The following is a 19,133-nucleotide window of genomic DNA, read 5'->3' on the forward strand; positions in this document are numbered from 1 at the left end:
TCCATTGTTCACAATAGCAAGAACCTGGAAACAACCATGCTGCCCATCAAAAGAGGACTGGATTAAAAAAATGTGGTACATATACACGATGGAATACTACGCAGCCATAAAAAAGAACAAAATCATGAATTTCGCAGCAACCTGGATGGAACTAGAGTCTATAATACTGAGTGACCTCTCACAGAAACAAAGATCCGAGTATCACATGTTCTCACTCATATAATGGACCTTGAACATCCAATGTAATACTATAAGAAAATGACTGACAGTACTGGGAAACTATGGGCAGGGGAAGGGGATGGGATTAACAGTAGCAAATATCTATCTGGGGATGGGGAAACACCTCTTATCAACAGGGTGCCTGAATGAAACGTAATTGTATACCTAACCTTTAACTGTACCCCACAAAACCATAATAAAAAATATTGATTAAAAAAAGCTCATCCAAACATATAACTTTTATTTATACTTCAATCACGATGCTCTGATGGCACGTTACCTTGAATTATACTAATGCATCCCTTATTTTAATGAACTTAATATTTCCTTTACCCTAAATAAGAATACCACTCATTCTATATCAATTTCACCAGAATACTAGTTTCATTCTTTTTTTTTGTTTGTTTGTTTTGAGTTGGAGTCTCACTCTGTCACCCAGACTGGAGTGCAGCGGCCGCTCCCGGCCACCGCAGCCTTGACCTGCTGGGCTCTGGCAATCCTTCCGCCTCAGCCTTCCGAGTAGCCGGAATTACAAGCGCGCATTACTACGCCCTGCTAATTTTTTGATTTTATTGTAGAGATGAGGTCTCGCCTGCCCAGGCGGGTCTCACACCCACGAGCTCTGGCAATCCACTCACCTCAGCCTCCCAAAGGCGCGGGATTACAGGCTGAGCCACCGAGCCCGGCTCATTCTTTTTTAATGAACAAAACAAATCAGGAAAATGTTTTTAAAAGATATACTGAAGAAATAGCTCCTAAATGAATGTTCCTTGAAGGCATGAAAAAAATCTCAGTGGTCTTTATATCTCCACTGGAACATTTTTTTCCAATGTTATTTATGTTATAGAAAAAGACAAAATCCAAGTTAAAACTCATGTACTCAGGTATAGCGATGCTAACAGTAATAACTGACTATAATGCTGTGTATATGCCACAGCAAAGTGAGGTGAAAACTGAAATTCTGTGACTAAGATATCATGGAGACAACACAAAACAGATACCCACACTGTACTTTTTCACTGTAAAATATGTGATAAAAGCTACCACTTATTTGTGGGACATTGTGATAAGCAGGCTGTGGGCAAAGCCACCCTTATGTAACTTTGTCACTGCCTCCTCAAGACCTCCCTTGAGGGTCAGTTCACTGTTGCTTCCACTTCACAGATGACAAAACTGAGGTCAGGAAGGTACAGAAGCTTGCCCAGGGTCCCCCATCTATGGCCCTGAGATTTAAACCCAGGTCAAGTCAATGAATTCAGAGTCCAGGTTTACAAACAACTAGACTACACAGACAAGTCTGACATTTTATGAAAAGCCCACCTAATTATTGTGGCTGAAAGACAACACCCAACCTGCTACTATCCAAATGCTCTATGAGCCAAGTTAGTATTTGCTCTGCAGAATAATCAAATTCATTTTGCATAAATGAATACTATCATAAAATGCCAAAAGTCAACTTATTTCACTTTAAATAGCTGGAAATCCAAGAAAGGGATAAATTGATCATTTTAATTTATGATAATCATTACATAGAAACAGAAAAAGTACATTATTCATTTGAGAATCTGACTGTCCTCGAAATCACTGCCACCACAATAGGAAATACAAGCCGGAAAAGGCTTTGGGGAGGAGGAAAAACCATTAAATCTAAAGAAGAGCAAATACTATTCTTCAGTATTCTTTAACAATGCCTCTTAGTTGTGAATTTGTCTTGTCATTGACGTCTATATGACTGTATTGTGTTCAAGATATGAGTAGCCAAGGTCAAACAGTTTCTCAGTCGTGACTCACAGGTCATCCAAACACTCACTCTTGATTCTTGAAAATAAATATTATTTTATCCAGAGGATAATCACTGCAAATATCAAGGCCCTGGCACTACAAAATAAATCTTGTAAAGTCCTTGCTCATCACAGGTGCCAGAATATCAAATGGCGGGGAAAAAAAACAAAAAACTTCCTTCTCTGATGTCTTATCTTGATTGATTTGCAGAATAAAATGTTACTAGAAAGCTCTAGTTGTTGGGAGCCGGCCACGGAGGCCCACTGAGCGTTAGGGATCAGGGAGGGCCGTGGACCTCGAGACCGCTAGGACGTTTTCGGGAGCCGTAGACCCCATTTTCCTCCCCCTTTTGCCATGCAGCACAAACAACCTAAAGGAACTCTGCTGGCCTAAGCTGAAGGCTCTGTGACTGTGACAGGCATGGCTCACTCTAGAAACCCATTGTTCCTGTTTCCCGTAAACTGCGGTTTCGGCTTAGGTATTAGATATAATTCAAATTCAGGTCACATTTGGGAGCCTTTTTTATGGTACAAGCTTCTTTATAAGATTTAAAAGAATATTTGTAGAATTAGTATATACTTATGGAGAGCTGTTTTCAGCTTTTCAATGGTATAGATGATTATCAAGAGTGACCCAGCACAGAGTTTGGGCTGGGCCACATTCCTGAGAGCCCAGCACGTACTTTGGACTGGGCTGCATTCTTTTGGGCCGGCTTTAGCTACAGTTAATGTAAGGTCTTTTTTCTACCTATTATAGAAATTGAATTTATTTTATTCATAGAAGGTATTGTAAAATTGGTCATACTACATCAAGGAATCATGTTAGTTCAAGCATAATCAATCATGATATTTTTAGGTTTAATAAGAATATAGTTAACTTTAGAAATTTCATTGTCTCCATTTTCTACTATCGTAGTTTTGGCCTTAGTACATTTACAGTTTATATTTAGGTTTTAGAAGCTTTGCTGCTGCTAATCAGCTTTATATATTAGAATTAAGAATTGGAAAACTTTCATAGAAATTAGGATAAATATATAGGACTGTGAAATAGCCATTTTGTTAAGAGATTGTAGTTTATTGTTCCAAAAGGTGGCCCACCGTGAACCTTGGACTGGGCCACATCCTGTAGGGCCCAGTATGATCTTTGGACTGGGCCACATTCTTTAGGAAATTGGCTTAAGCTATAATTAAGAGCTTCCATAGCATTGTGTAAGAAGTAAAGTTTAAAATAGTCATCATGGGTTTTGTGTGAGCTCTAGAAGTTATTGATTATCAGAGCATCATTAGGCTAGTAAGGATTGTTACACTGCTTTTGAAAAACATTAACTAACAAAGGGAACAATAAGACAATCTTGAGGTTTGTCCCTCCTCACACCTAAGCATCTGGTGGGTGGGGGATGCCCCCCTCTGCACCTGGCTTTGTGTTCACGTGAAAGACTTGTGAGACTGCCTGTGTAAAATTTGGGGATAAATACCTGCTGTAACTTTCAATAAACGGCTTCTGCTCATTTCATTGAACAGTTGTCCACTTCCTTTCTTTCGCCTTCTCTTTCTTTCTTTTAATATCTATCCCTACAGATTCGCCGATGCCACCACATCTTCCAAGAGACTCCCCAAAACTTGCAGGGGCTGGCCCCCCGCATCTAGTGGCTTTTTTTTTTTCCAGAAAAGGTTTTATGAAGCATGTTGGCAGAAGAACACATCACAACGAGAAAACAAGCAATATTAAGCTTTAATTGTTCCAGCTAAACCTCCAGATTAGAATACAGTCTTACCTATTTCCCTAGCATATTTGCACATGCAAAAATAATGTCACCAAGACCAACTGTTAAGCAAATTAGATACATTTATTTTCAAATAATTTTATCTTACCTGAAAAAGAGTTGATGTCACTTGTTTCTTAGATAGATGACTTTGTACATGTTCCACAGCTTGCTTTGAGAATGGCTTTCAAAAGTCAAAAATAATATATTTTTAATAATAAAATGTAACAAACCTGTGTATGTTACACAATATTTCAAAAGATAATTTAACACAACAATTACTAAACAGCAACCTATGGTGATTATATTTAGCAGGCATTCATTAAAAATTTGTTGACTATTTATAGGCAGTCCAAGCAAATGCTTATTCCTCTGGGCATCCATAGTCCTTAGACATTTCCAATTCCACTTAGACCTGACTGATATTTCCCATTCCACTAAGTTCATGATCACTGTAAAAATAAAATGTAAAGAATCCTATTATCACCTGGGTAAATGCATACATCTCTCAATAAGCTGATAACGGGGCTTTAAAATGTAAAATGTCTACTATATAAGAAAAAAATGAAGACACAAAAACACACCTAAGAATTAGTGCCAAGATTACAGAGCCAAGTCAGAGTGGTAAAAGCCTTGAGGTTAAGGAAAGTCTGGCTGTAACCACAGCAGGGGGGATCTGGGGCAAAAAGAGTGAAACTTCATTGAAAAAAACCTCCACACTGTATCTTCCCCTCAAAACTTCAAATTGTGTCTTAACAATGCACAATAAGAAAGTCTTACATATCACATCATATGGCTACAAACCCTCTACACTGCTGGGAAAAGATCTTACCTCAAGGGATCTTCCCACTTCAGTCTCCCAAGTTGCTAGGACTACAGGCACATGCTTGCATTTTTAAATTTTTAAACATCTCTCTACATAAAAACCAGGCTACAAAGGCTTTCCCACTGAACATCTGGCATTCTCCAAGGGCTTGCTCATTCTCCAGTGAGGTAGCAGGGCATGCAGCAGCACCCACTAGCTCTAGCTCAGAAATTCTTCCGGCTACAAGTGAAGTGAGTCCAAAGGACAATAAAGCAGTGCACGTTACAAGAGATGTCATCTTTAGTCACAGTTATTCAAGTGTCAGCAAGAATTCTAAACAACACAACACATACAGATGCACTGACTTGTCATCACCATGGCCAGTGCCATCCCATTGGACTTTCTGCAATGATGGTCATGATGTGTATCTGTGCCATTTGATGCAGAAGCCACTGGCCACATGTGACTACTGAGCACTTGATAGGTGGCTTGTGAGGCACTGAGGAATTATATGTATAACCCCATTTGATTCTAATTAGTTGAAACTTAAATGCAGATAGCCACCTGTGGCTAGTGGCTACTGTACTGCCAGGGCTGTTGAAGCCACTCCTTTGGAAAAGAGTTTTGCTGTAGAGATATGGTAAATTTTCATTAAAAATTACTTCACTTACTCCTGGTGGGATAATTTTCTTGGAATCTAGTTTATCCTAATGGCCAAATTAGATCGTTCATCTGATTTATAAGAAAAAAATATTTCAACCATTATTTAACTATTAATGAAAAGTAACAGAATAATTATAATCCTTCTTATTAACTCAGAAAAACATGTATGATTTATATTCATCAATATTTGATTACCCAAATTGCCAAAGCATACAAAATTAAAAATATTAAAGCTTAATTTCCTTTAGAATGTCTTCAGTTAAGACTAACCTTTTCTTCAGTTGATACAAATTAACTATTTTATTTCATCAATTTTTACAATGAAAGTATCAACTTTTGAAAATATACTAAGCATGTACAAAGCAATAGATATTGCGTCAATATGAACAGGAAAAAAAAATCACAAAACAGAAGAAATGGGTTCCATTCTGGATATGCATTTTTATTTTATCATATTTTGAAATTATTATTATTTTAGAGTCAGAGTCTTGCTCTGTCACTCCGCCTGGAGTGCAGTGGCACGATCATAACTCATTGCAGCCTCAACTTCCTGGATTCAAGGGATCCGCCCACCTCAGTCTTCCAAGTTGCTAGGACTACAGGCATGTGCCCGCATTTTTAAACATCTATTATTTTACTTTCATTGTGAAAACACTGAATGCAGTCTCATATTTATCAGTACTAAAATCATAGAGCAAAAGGAAATACTTACATGTGAACAAGAAAGAAGCTCCTTCATGATATAGGCATCATAAATCTGTCGGCTTCTACAAAGGCGATCTTCCTCATTATCAAGTTTTTCGTATTCTTTTATCTAGATGTTGAAAAGTTATCATTGTTAGATTATGTCTTCCTAGAAACTTACCTTATTAAAAAATATCACTAGCCCTGGCAAAAACCACTTCCACATGAAATAAAGCAAATTACTGAACCGGCTATTCCACAGGAAACAACTACTTCTAATGTTGTAATAATAAAATTGGAATAACTTAAATTCAACTAGAAACATACAAATGGATTTTTTCCCTATGATGAATCTCATCAGTTAAATGTAGAAACATAACATTAGGAAACAAACAGTGTCATGGTTACAATTATCTTACAATACATGAGCCATGGACCGTGAGTCCCTGCCAATTCTCTTCTCCAAAGCACAAATAATTTCAATTTGGCTGTAATTCAGTTCTAAGAGTTATGATAGGGATTGTTCTCACTCAACTACAGTGTTCCAAAACTAACAGGAGGAAAAAAATATTGCCAGAATTACTGCAAAGAGATTTTTAACAATCAACTAAAGCAAATACATTTTTAGAAAGAAGTTAGGCCAATGATGAAAGCATTGACTTTTCAGATTGGAACCTTACTACACTATAAAAGTATTAACAGAAAGGTGACTTCAAAGAGTATATTTTTCTGTACTTAGGAAAAGTCAACCTGGCCTGTGTTAAGAATGATTAAAATAAAATGTGTATTAGAACTATTTATTTTATGCGGAAATGGTCCCCATTGCTCTAATCTGGTAACAGAGGGTCATGGATCAGAGAATTGTTCCTATTTATTTACAAAAAGACTTTTAATCCAAAAGATAGGAAGAGAACAAAAACATAAACGAAATATGAAGCTCAGAGGAAGACTGTCACAAAGATCTTCACTGTAATGACTGATTACCATACATGACTTACTTTTGGAAAAAAGTTTCCAACAGTTAGCCACTTACTATATTGATTTTCATAATACCTGGTGCTCTTTACTCTGGTATGATAAAAGAGGGAACTAACTACTCCAGGGGGAGAGAGTACAAACTGAACAGAAATAAAAGTTATGTTTTCATTTTTATAGCCTGGGTTTGACAGTTTTGAAATCAAAACCAGTAGAACCTATGAGAATTTAAAGATGAGAGCACAGTGGGGGGCAGGGAGAAAGGGGCAGGTATGTGAAGCACTGAGGTCCCATATGAGTCGTGTGAGAGTTAGTTGGTTCACACACTAAGAAATTACTGGGAACACCTTAGTTATCCTAAAAGATCATCAGTGTTACATTGTGATTCCTAAAATTAACAGTTCTGTTCCTGCCAGGGCTTAGAAAGAAGTCTTCTTGGAACAATCAAACCTGATATAAAGGCAGATAGACTGGGGTTGGCTGATATCCCATTCCAAGAGAAAAAGACTGTCTTAAAGAATCAAACCAGCAATGTTGGCACAGCCAAAGGACCAAGGCATCCTATGTCAATTAAGGAGACTACGTCTAAAGAGTTCAAACATCATGTTAGATGCAAATTATGGCAGCTGTCAAGTAAGACAACAGACACCAAAATCCAAAGTAGAGTCAGAAAATAAATGAAAGATCTTTGGCTTAGTTGATTCCTTTTGCTGTGTTTTGTTTTAGGCAGATCCAAAGATTCATGCAAGGATGCTAGGATAGAAAGGTAGACTGTTTACTAAAACAAAGGCAAAAGTTTCTGCTTTGAAATAAAAACAACCTCAAGGAAAAATAAGACTTCGTGGAACTATTATCCTTGAAAACAAGAGTAATGATACGTAACTCTACGTTCCAGGAGGCCATAAAGCAACGGAAATTTGGTTAAACAAATGATCATTCTAGGGAAGTTTTCGAGAACTCTCAAATTCTTACTATATAGACAATTCTAGTTTCTTGGGCAAATGATCTGAACCACAATACTGTCTTTACTAAGAGCCCTGAGCCTTATGAAGAGATAAGTCTTACTAGACAAAGTCTAGTAAGTATCTGTGACTAAATTCAGAATTCATTTCTATTGTCAGTGATACCACTGATTCCAGAACATGCAGCCAACTATCAATTAGCTCTGAACAGGATGACCTTATTGTAGTATATGCAGCAAATGCCATCTCTGATTCCAGCAGTTTAGTCATACAGGAGGTAACCTGAGCAGGGAGAGATCCAAGTTCAAGGTGATAGTACCTACCACAGAATGGGCACATCAACAATAAACTGATTGCCAGTCCCTTTCTGCTTTGGTGGATACACTGCTCACAGCTGAAATTGTAGACTTAAGAACCTGGGCCCTAAGAGCAAGCACTTTTGGTTCACTGTTGTCATATCTCCACTTTCTTGCCCACAATTGTGCCATCATTATTCCACTGAGATGGTCTAGTAAGTTCACTCATGGACTCTGCTTTGCCCAATCCAGGGCTCTCTTTTGTCCTTCACTTCATTGACTTCTCAGTGGCATGCAACTCAGTTGTTCACTCCTGCCTTCTTTGATATTTCTCTGACTTCTGTGATCTACCCTCTCCAGATCTCCAAATAACCACACAGGCTCCTCTTTCTCAGTCTTCTTTGGTAGTTCTTCTTCCTTTCTTTGACTTTGAGATCCTCAACTACATCTGAGCATGGTGCTGAGGCACTCCTTTTTGACTAGCTATGTTCTCCTTACTTAATGAATCAGTCCCCCCAGTTCAAAATATCAATTATATTCCGATAACTAAATCTGGATCTCTGGGACTAACTTTCACCCCTGAACTCCAGATGCTAAATACCTAACTACCTGACATTTCCAGGTGAATATCTAGAAAGCATCTCAAATTTAACATGTCTAAATAAAACCCTTGACTTCCACATCCTTTGTATCCCAACCAGACAGACTCCTCCCCTAATCTTTATCATAAAAATAAGTAAAACCATTCCCCCAGTTGCTTAAGCCAAAAAACGAATAATAATCATTGATTTCATTCTTTTGCCCACACCACTGCCACCACCACACCCTACAACCAATTCATCAATAAATCATGTTTGCTTCACATTCAAAATATATCACAAACCCCAGGCTCTGCTTCTGGTAAGAACCAACTAGCTCCCAAAAGAAAACCCACCTGAGATAACAGCTGCAGATTCTGTACATGTATAAAACATAACTACACATAGGCATTGAAGGGTGACCAAAAGTACACAAATAATGAAGAAGTAGCATCAAACAGTAGCTGTAAGAGAAGAGGTTTCTGAAAATAAAGGACACAGAGTGGGAGCTCCAAACTTCTATTTATAAATTCTATCAAAATCCCCAGAAGATTCCATAATGACTCATGAGGACTACAAGACCCCAAGCAGCCCAGTTAAGACTTAAAGAACTGAATAAGATTCAGCTGTTACCTACTGTAGAGAAGACAGAGCTTAGAGTTTGAGTAAGCCAAGTTAACTGTTTTAAATTAAAAAACAAACAAAAAAAAACAACAAAAACAAAATCAATGCCTTTTGGAGGAGCATCCGTGAAAACTAATTCAAGATTATCTAGGTACTGGAATTATCAGACAAGGATTGAAAAGCAGCTATTATAACTGGACATAAGAATGGATGTTAACAGAAAAGATTCATGCAATGAGTAAAAAGATAGAAAGTAGAAAAATAATATCTCTGAAAAGAAACAGAAATTTCAGAAGTAAAAAATATAGAATCTGAAATAAAACATTTAATGAATGGAGATGACAGCAGACGAAAAATACCAAAAGAAGAAGTCAATGAATTTGAGAACAAAACATATAAATTAAATCTGAAGAAAAGAAAAAAAATATTGAAATAAAAATGTTGAACAGGGTATCCCCGATATATAGGATAATATCCAAAGATTAAACGTATGTATAATCACAGTCTTAGAAGAAGAGAAAAAGAAAGACTGAGGTAGAAAAATAATGCTTTAAGAAATAATAGACTGGGCTAGGTGGCTCAGCCTATAATCCAAGCACTTTGGGAGGCTGAGACGAGTGGATTGCCTGAGCCTTCAGGTTCGAGACTGGCCTGGGCAACTTGGCAAGACCTCATCTCTACAATAAAAATTAGCCGGCCACAGTAGCTCACGCCTGTAGTTCCAGTTACTTGGAAGGCTGAGGTGGAAGGCTTGCATGGAGCCCAGCAGGTCAATGCTGGGGTGGCTGTAAGTGTGCCACTGCACTCTAGCCTGGGTGACAGAGTGAGACTCCAACTCAAAAAAAAAAAGAAAGAAATAACGGACTCTAATTTCCCCAGATTTGGTCAAATATTTAAGTTTACAGATTCAAGAAACTCAGAAAACCCCACAAAGAATAAATACAATATTTAAAATCACTTCACTAAAAAGCAGAAGTTTCCAGGATGGGAAAAAATAAGACATTTTTAAATATGCCCAAAAGAAACACACTTTATAAACAAAACACACATTGACAGTGGAAAGAAGGGAAAAGACATATCATGAAAATAGTAAAGTAAGCATAAGAAGACTGGAGTGGCTTTATCTATACTAATATCCAGTGAAATAAATTTCAAGACAAATATCACGAGAGGTAGAGACTTTCATATGAAAAACGATAACAATAATAAATGTATAGGCACCTAATAATAAATGTATAGGCACCTTCTATAATCAGAGCTGAAAACCTGAATGCTCCTTTATCAGCAGTTGATAAAAAACCAGATATAAAATCACCAGAGATGTAGAAGATCTAGCACATCAACCACCTTGACCTAATTGGTGTTTACAAAACACTACACCTAACACTCCCTGCTTTAAGTTTTCCGTGGACTTTAGAACAAAAACTAAAAATCTGAAAATGTGCCCCAAAACCCTGTCCCTCTCTTCAACCTGCTCTTATTTCACACTACCTGTTCAGCCCTTCACTCACTTCCACCATACCACACTAGTCTTTTTTCAGTTACCCAGGCACGCCATGATAATCTTTCTCATCATGTTAGGGGCTCCAGTCTAAAATGCTCTCCTCCTCACCCTGATCCCATCCTCGAAAGATGAGCCTCCTTACATCCAAGTCCATTTTAGATGCCACCTCCTCAGACTGTCCTTGGCCCATCAATCTAAAGTGGTTACCAAATCATAATACATCACATTGAGTTTTGTGTCTGTTTTGAGTCATTGTATAGCAGTTATTATTGCTAGATACATTTCCTGTTTGCTAATTTATTATTTGATTATTGTCTATTTCTCTCAACCAGAACATAAGCTCAATGAAAGCAAGGACTTTGTTCACCTGAACAACGTCTGCCACAACACTGGCGTTTAATAAATATTGGTTCACCTGGGAAACTAGGCGAGATCTCCTCGCCACAATAAATCAAAAAATTAGCCAGGCGTGGTAGCCCACACCTGTAGTTCCGGCTGCTTGGAAGGCTGAGAGGGAAGGATTGCCTGACCCCAGCAGGTCGATGCTGGCATGGCCGTGAGCATGCCACTGCACTCTAGCCAGGGCAACAGAGTGAGATTCCATCTCAAAAATAAATAAATAAGTAAATAAATAAATAAATAAATATTGATTCAATGAATGTCTTTACCTATTAATATAATTTATATTTATTTTCTATTTTCCATTATTTAGGCACAATAAACATATTTTATAAACTGCCTCAAAATCTAACTGGAATAAGAGGCATATAAATCACATACTAAGTGGTAACTGTGGGACAGCCACTGTTCTACGCGTGTTGATATAAACACAACAACCCTGTGATACAGGTACTACTATCATCTTAGCTGGGGAAACCACGGTAGAGAGAAGCTGACATACATGCCCAAGGATGCAGCTAGTAAGTAGTGGAGTTCAAATCCAAGCCCAGGCAGTCTGAGTTTGGTACCTGGAACTCTTAACTACTATGTTACATAGCCTCCCCCATATCTGGATAGTATATGATAGATATTATAGTTTAGAAAGCAACTATTCATCTAATATCCTCTATGAACCTCACAATTAACCTGTGAAGTAAGCAGATGATTATTAACCTCATTTTATAGATGAGGCAACTGAAGCTCTGATATTAAGTCCCCTCACTGTGAACACATCAAGTACAGAGATGGTGTCTTTGCATTTGGAAGCTTAGGGCCTGACACGAGGTAGACACTGCAGGGTTTGCTGAACGACTTGCCCCATATCCCACAGCAAGTGAGGGGCACAGTTGTACCTAGATTCTAGCTAAGCCTCTGTTGATGAGTCAAATAATGGTCAAGATGAAAATACTGATCATATACACATACATAGAAGGCATGTGTTAAGTTATTACAATACAAGCATTTCAGACAGCAAATAGTGTAAGAATCAGAGGAGTAAGCCATCATGGAATGGGAATAAGCAGCACAAATGCACTTGTTAGAAAATGTAAGAACTTTCCATACTGAGCTAGGCCTTATGAGAAGCTAGGCTTTTAACAAGCTGACAAGCAGCATCCAAGGTTGGGAAAGGACAAGGCAACAAAAAGAATGAGCTTGGATTTGGGGAATCAGATTTGATCATGTGAAAGTTCGACGTAAGAAGGTAGTGAAAGATAAAGAGGCAAAGATAGGTAATAAGTAATGTAGAGATATGTGAATGCCAGGATAAGGAACTAGGACTTTGACACACAGGAAATGGGTAACTCTTAAAAGTTTGGAAATGCAGAAAAGTGGCAATACACTGTGCAAAATGCATGTTTCGAGATACCTGACAAGAGTTTTCTAGGGGTTGGGGTTATAAAGCAGCCAAAAATTAAAGAAGAATCTACCAAACTGACAAAACTGAGAGCTCAGAGAAGAATCACTGCTAATCTCAAAGCTTAAAGGCTGTGCTGATTTAGAGAATTGTACTTGAGCCCTAAGGATGGATGGTATCTTCAGTAAAAGAATATTGAGCAAGTTGCTGAGGAGCTTTGCAGCATCCTCCAATGGGATCATCTGATGAGCCACATCCTTCATGTGCCAAGCCACAAGAGAGGTGAGAAAAGCTGGGGAGGAAGCAAACAAGAAGAAACACCAACGTTTAAAGTTCAAATGGAAACACATCAGCAGTAGTCACCGCCATATTTGTAATGAGTGCTTAAGAAATAACCATAAGCAGATTGCCCATCTGTTTCAACCCAGTAAAAAGTATCTGCTAACAGATACTTCTCTGTATTTGACAAGGTGACTTAGTAAATGCTGAAATTGGAGAACTGAAGCTTTTAGGAACACAAGGGGGAAAACAACTTTTGACAGATCAAGCTGTGATACTTATCTAGGTAAAATGCCTGATTATTATTCAGACTGAAATAATAAGGACAATTCATACTGAGTAAAAACCTTTTGGATTTAGTTCACTTTTTTTTAACATGATGGTAAATATACACCCTAATTTTACCATTCTTCCCAAAAACACATTAATATAATTTTTTGTGGAAAAATATCAAGCTTTCATGTATATCAACAAGCCAGAAAGAAAGAAATATCCTCCAATTTCCAATTTGCACAAAAATTACTAATATCAGGCCTAAATATGCTATGCTTTCTTTGAACTATTTAAAATGTTTTGGGGTAAAGATGCATCATTTTAATAATAGCATGTCATTTCTTAAATATATTTTCATTAGAAATATGTTCTAACTTCTATTTTAATTTCTTCTTTGACACATAAAATATTTAGAAGTACATTCATTTCCAGGCAGTCCAAGACTTCTCAGTTAACTCTGTTACTAAATTTAAGTTTAATTCTACTGTGGTCAGAGAACATACTCTGAGCAATTTCAATTGTAAAATTTGTAGAAGCTTTCTCTAGGACTCAACATATTATCTATTTTGATGTTCCATGAGAATTTTAAAGAATGTGCATTCTATTTTTGCTGGGTGCAACATTTTATTTATGACAATTAGATCACATTTATTCATCACTGTATTAAGATCTTCTAAATCCTTACTAATTTGTTGTCTGTCTTGTCTATAAGCTCTTGAAGGGTGTGTGTTGATATATCCTATTAGAATTATAGATTTGTTATATGTATATCAATTTTTGCTTCATATTCTTTGAAGTTATATTATATGTAATATGCACATTTAAGACTGTGATTCCTTTCTGTTGGATTGACTCTTTCTCATTAAAAAATCTCTATTTCAAAGCAGCATTATTGTGCAGTGTTTGTATTATATATCCTCTTCCATCCTCACAGTATGTCTCTTGCAAGCTGTATGTAGTAGAGTTTTGGTTCTTTAACCAGTCTGAAAAACTAAATCTTTTACTTGGAGTATTTCATCCACTTAAATGCAATTACTTAAGTAGACAGATTTACAGTTACTATCTTGCTCTTTGTTTTTAATTTGGTCCACCTACTCTATGTCCCTCTTTTTTTTGGTTTTACTTTTTTGTTGATTAATCAAATGTTATTTTATTCATTTTTTCCCCTCTTTTAACTTGTTAGATATACGGTCATGTATCACTTAATGGCAAGGAGATGTTCTAAGAAAAGTGTCATTAGGCAATTTTGTCATCGTGCAAAAATCAGAGTGTACTTACATAAACCTAAAAGGTACAGTCTACTACACACCTAGGCTATAGAGTGTAGCCTGTTGCTCCTAGGCTACAACCATGTATGGCTTGTGACTGTACTGAATACTGTAGGTAACTGTAACATAATGAGAAGTATTTGTATATCTAAATATAGAAAAGGTACAATGAAAATACAGTTTATGATCTAATGGGGACACTGTCATATATGTGGTCCATCACTGACTAAAACATCTTTATACAGCACATGATTATCACATTATTCTTTTAGAAGTTACCTTAGGGATTACAATATACATCTTTGATTACAATCCAATGCAAATTATTACTTATACCACTCTCCCCAGTAATCCTAAGCCCTAAAATACTTAATGTCATTACCTCTCCTATTTTCTGCGATTGTCATGCATTTGGTGCTATATACATTTTAAGTTCTAGAAACATTATTGTTTATACAGTCTATATTCATTTGCACTTTACATACATATTTACCCTTCATGAAGTTCTTCATTCCTTCCTGCATCTTTATCTGGGATCATTTTCCTTTTGCCTAAAGCATCTCCCTTTCTTGTCATCCAAGTCCACTACTGACAAATTCCCTCAATTTTTGTTTGTCTGAGTTGTGTTTATTTCACTTTACTTTTGAAGGAAATTTTTGATGGGAATAGAATTCTAGGTGGGCAATTTTTAAATCTTTCTATACTTTAAAGATGACCATTTATTGTCTAAAAAAAATCATTTCTCTTAAGATGTCATGGTCAGTCAAATTTTTGCTCCTTTAAAAGCAATGTGTCTTCGCCACCCTTTGTCCTGGCTGTTTTTAAGATTCTGTCTTCTTTATAAGTTTCCATGTCTTATACTGATGTACAAAGATATGTGTCCTTTGTACTTATTCTACTTAGGGTTTCCTAAGCTTTTTGAATCTGTAAGCTGCTATCTTTTATCATTTTGTAAAATTGTTAGTGTTATCTCTTTAAATATTGCTTTTACCCTATTCTCTCTCTTCTTTTTCTAAAACTTCAATTCTACATGTATGAGTCCTTTTACGCATGCCCCACATGTCTTAAATGTTCCTATCTGTATCTGTTTTTCAATTCTTTCTTCCTCTGTGCTTTGGTTTGATATTATCTACTAACCTGCCTTCCTAGTTATTAATTTTGTCTTGTACTGTAGCCAGTCTGCTGTTGAATTAACCATTCGTTCTAATTTCAAATATTGTACTTTCTGTTCTAGACTGTCTATTCGAGTCTTCATAATAAATTCAAATTATCCTGAAATTATCTATCCCTCCATCTGTTTTGCCCATCTTTTTCTCTACTTTCTTGAAGCTATTATTTATAGTTATTTTAAAGTAGTTGTCAGCTAACTCCAATATCCAACTCACCTGTTGGCATGTTTCTATCACCTTATTATGAGTCATATGACTCTGTCTCTTAAAGCATCTAGTAATTATTATATGCTGACCACTATGAAGTACTTATATAATGTTATCTTATTTGTACAAAAAGGACAGAAATAGGCTACCCCTGCAGCTTGCTAAGCAGGTAAGGAAGAGGCTCATCACCCAGTAAGGGGTTGAGCGAGGTTGGGTAGCCATCTTTTTTTTTTTTTTGAGTTGGAGTCTCACTCTGTCACCCAGACTGGAGTGCAGTGGCCGCTCCCGGCCACCGCAGCCTCAACCTGCTGGGCTCCGGCGATCCTTCCGCCTCAGCCTTCCAAAGTGGCCGGAATTACAGGAATGCGCTACCACGCCTGGCTGATTTTTTTGATTTATTGTAGAGATGAGGTCTCGCTGCCCAGGCGGGTCTCGAACCTGCGGGCTCAGGCAATCCACTCACCTCAGCCTCCCAAAGGCGCGGGATTATAGGCTGAGTCACCGAGCCCGGCTGGGTAGCCATCTTTATAGGAGCCAGTCTGCCTCTGGCTTGACCCTGTTTCTAAAGCATGGCCCTCCATGGAGTTCAATAAGAGATCTTTGTTTCCTCAGCAGTAGATTCAGTTCTGCCCTTAAGACGTTTTCAGCTTAGCTCTTTGGCCTCTTACTCTACTCAGCATCAAAACTTAGCATGTGTCTTGAGAGGGAGACTAATGACATATTTAGGGTCTCTCTTTTTTTTTTAACTCTAGCTCCAGAAACCTTTTATGTCTCTTTTGTCTCCTAGCGGCAGCCAAGCTTAGATTCTCATTTGCCTGCTGTACCCAGAATCAATACCTGCTCCAACTGAAAAGTTGCTGTAGCTTTTCAGTGTCAACAGACCACTCCCTCTAAGGCTTTCATCTATGCCAATTCTGTTTTCAGACTCCAGTCCCAGGCAAGCCTATGTTTCCTAAGCACTGTAAGGCTGTAAGAGATGTCAATATACTTCTAGAAACTTCTGGGCCATCTCCACTCCCCCACTCCCACCTCGAATTTCACCAAATGTCTTGTGGGGAAAATCAATTGTGTATGTGAGTGACCTATCCTCGCCGACTCCTCCTACCAAATATCCAATTTGTTACTCCAGTGTGACCAGAAAACCTTGGCTAGTTTCCTTTCAACTCTGTCCCAGCTCAGATCTCCAGAATTAGCACACTTCCACAAAAAGTAAAATATCCAGTAATCTCAGTGCACCTCTGGACAGTTCTCCTTTCTCTGGAATTTTAGTCCAGCTCTTCCTCATTGATTCCATAGCACTCTGAAACCTTTAAGAATATGACTCGTATAACATGTCCAGCTTTTTACAGATGCTGTAATAAACTTGATACTATATCTTGCATTACTAATTACTTTCAATGAATTTCTAAATATTTGTAAGATATTTAGTAGTCTTAATATTTTCCAAAGTACAGTTTAGATATGCTTTTGAAATAAAAGCATCAGTAAAATAGTTACTTCTTACCTCTTCATAAAACTTCACCTGAGGTACAGCTTCATTAATTTCATTCAAACAAAAATCTTTAAATAGCAAGAAACCTAAAGGAAAAGAATAAAAAATTTCAGGGTGGGCAATAAATTGAAATTGTACCCCACAGGGTGTTTTCAAAGCAATGTGTTTATATCTCAACATCTTTCTCCTCTATCTTTAAAAAAAAAAGATTTCAAGAAGCTAATTATATATACCCTAGAAGGAAATCCTCCTGGTAAAAACAAGTAAAAGAATATCACATACCTGGCTCCATGTTTCAGAGTCCCTTCTCTATTCACACCCCCCTCCCATGTTCTATGAATGAATGAGAAACAGGGCTAGTGGCCATCATCACTTGGAGTCACTGACTCTTATAGCAAGCAAAATGAAAACCCAAGGAACAGGAGATACAGGTAGTATGGAAGTGCTGGTGAGAGTCACCATGGAACTAATAAACACTGTGCCCACAGAAACAGGCCTAGATTCCCTAAAAAGACAGAATAACTTTTACAACCTCTCTAGCCCTTTCTCTCACAACATACACTACTTCCTAATCCCACCAGTACCTAGTGCCAGGGCAGATTGTACATTGCCGGGTTATTCTTTGCTCCTTCACAACTCCATGCCTCGCCTTTAAGCAATCAATACTTGATGCCTAGAATACCACCCCCTTCTCTATACCTCAAAAACTCCTAATACAACCCTCAGCATTGGACTCAAAAGCCACCTTTGCTCTGAAGTCTGCTCTGAGGAGACAGACTCTATTGCATGGTGTCTAGCACAGGGTGCCAACAAATGTCTGTTGAACTAATATTTGTTTCCATAGTCTTTCTAACGTGTCTCTGTCAAAATGTTGGCCACACTCTAATTAACTGTGTGATTTATAAGTCTCCTACCTAGTGCCTAGTTTACATCTTAACACAGTCAAGTCTAGATGAACGAATAAGGTTGAATAGAACAAGCTGATACCAGACTGAAGATACTGAAAGATACTAGACTCTAACAATTCAAGACAATTAAAAGATTGTTAGCAGAAACAAAAGTCACAGGAGGGAACTGAAGAAAGACTCCAAATAAGTCTAAAATGTAGGGAGGAGGTGGACCAGAATTCCCCAGGTAGGACTAAGAAAAAGGAAGCAGCCTTGACAAGATTTTCATTAACATTAGCATAAGAATCTTGTAACTTGAACTCGTCGTTACTGCTCCATAAATTCCTCCAAAGTTCCAGGAACATGACCTTTAAAAATGGTAAACGTTCTTTCCGTCAAACCCGAAGAAAATGATTGAAACAACTAGTTCAATAGGCAAGATCAGACTTTAGGAGGGTGTATCACCCACAGCAGAATGAACACAGCCAAGCTCCTTCTACAGAGACACTGCAGCATCTTCCCACAGTCCCAGGAAGGAGGAAACTCAAGAGGCAGACAGATAGGAAGGAGACAAAACCCTACCTAACTGCATATTCATATTAAGAGTAAAAGTTATCTTTGTCTTTGCTTGTTTTGTTTTGTTTTTATTGTTGTTGTTGTTTGAGTCATAGTCTCACTCAGTTGCCCATGCCGGAGTGCAGTAGCCAGTGGCAGGATCACGACTACCGTAGCCTTGGCTTGCTGGGCTCAGGCAACCCTGCTGCCTCAGCCTTCCAAGTAGCTGGGATTACAGGAGCACACCACCACACCTGGCTAATTTTTAAATTTATTGTATAGACATGGTCTTCCTATGTTTTCCAGGCTGGTCTCGAACTCCTAGACTCAGGCAACCCTCTCAATCTGGCCTCT

At 37.7% G+C, this 19,133-nt stretch overlaps 1 protein-coding gene across 1 annotated transcript; it reads right to left on the reverse strand.

Moving 5' to 3' along the window:
- Positions 1–3,863: 3,863 nt before the first annotated feature.
- On the reverse strand, positions 3,864–17,629 carry LOC103256573 (beta-adrenergic receptor kinase 2-like). Its single transcript, XM_021710580.1, has 4 exons — positions 17,620–17,629; positions 17,350–17,423; positions 5,944–6,045; positions 3,864–3,947 (listed from the first exon to the last, which is right to left on the reverse strand). The coding sequence occupies exons 1-4, from the start codon at positions 17,627–17,629 to the stop codon at positions 3,864–3,866; spliced, it is 270 nt and encodes an 89-aa protein (XP_021566255.1).
- Between the last annotated feature and the right edge of the window lie 1,504 nt (positions 17,630–19,133).

The sequence above is a fragment of the Carlito syrichta genome, unplaced genomic scaffold, assembly GCF_000164805.1.
Source record: "Carlito syrichta isolate Samal-C Ts95f unplaced genomic scaffold, Tarsius_syrichta-2.0.1 Scaffold290164, whole genome shotgun sequence".
NCBI lineage: Eukaryota > Metazoa > Chordata > Mammalia > Primates > Tarsiidae > Carlito > Carlito syrichta.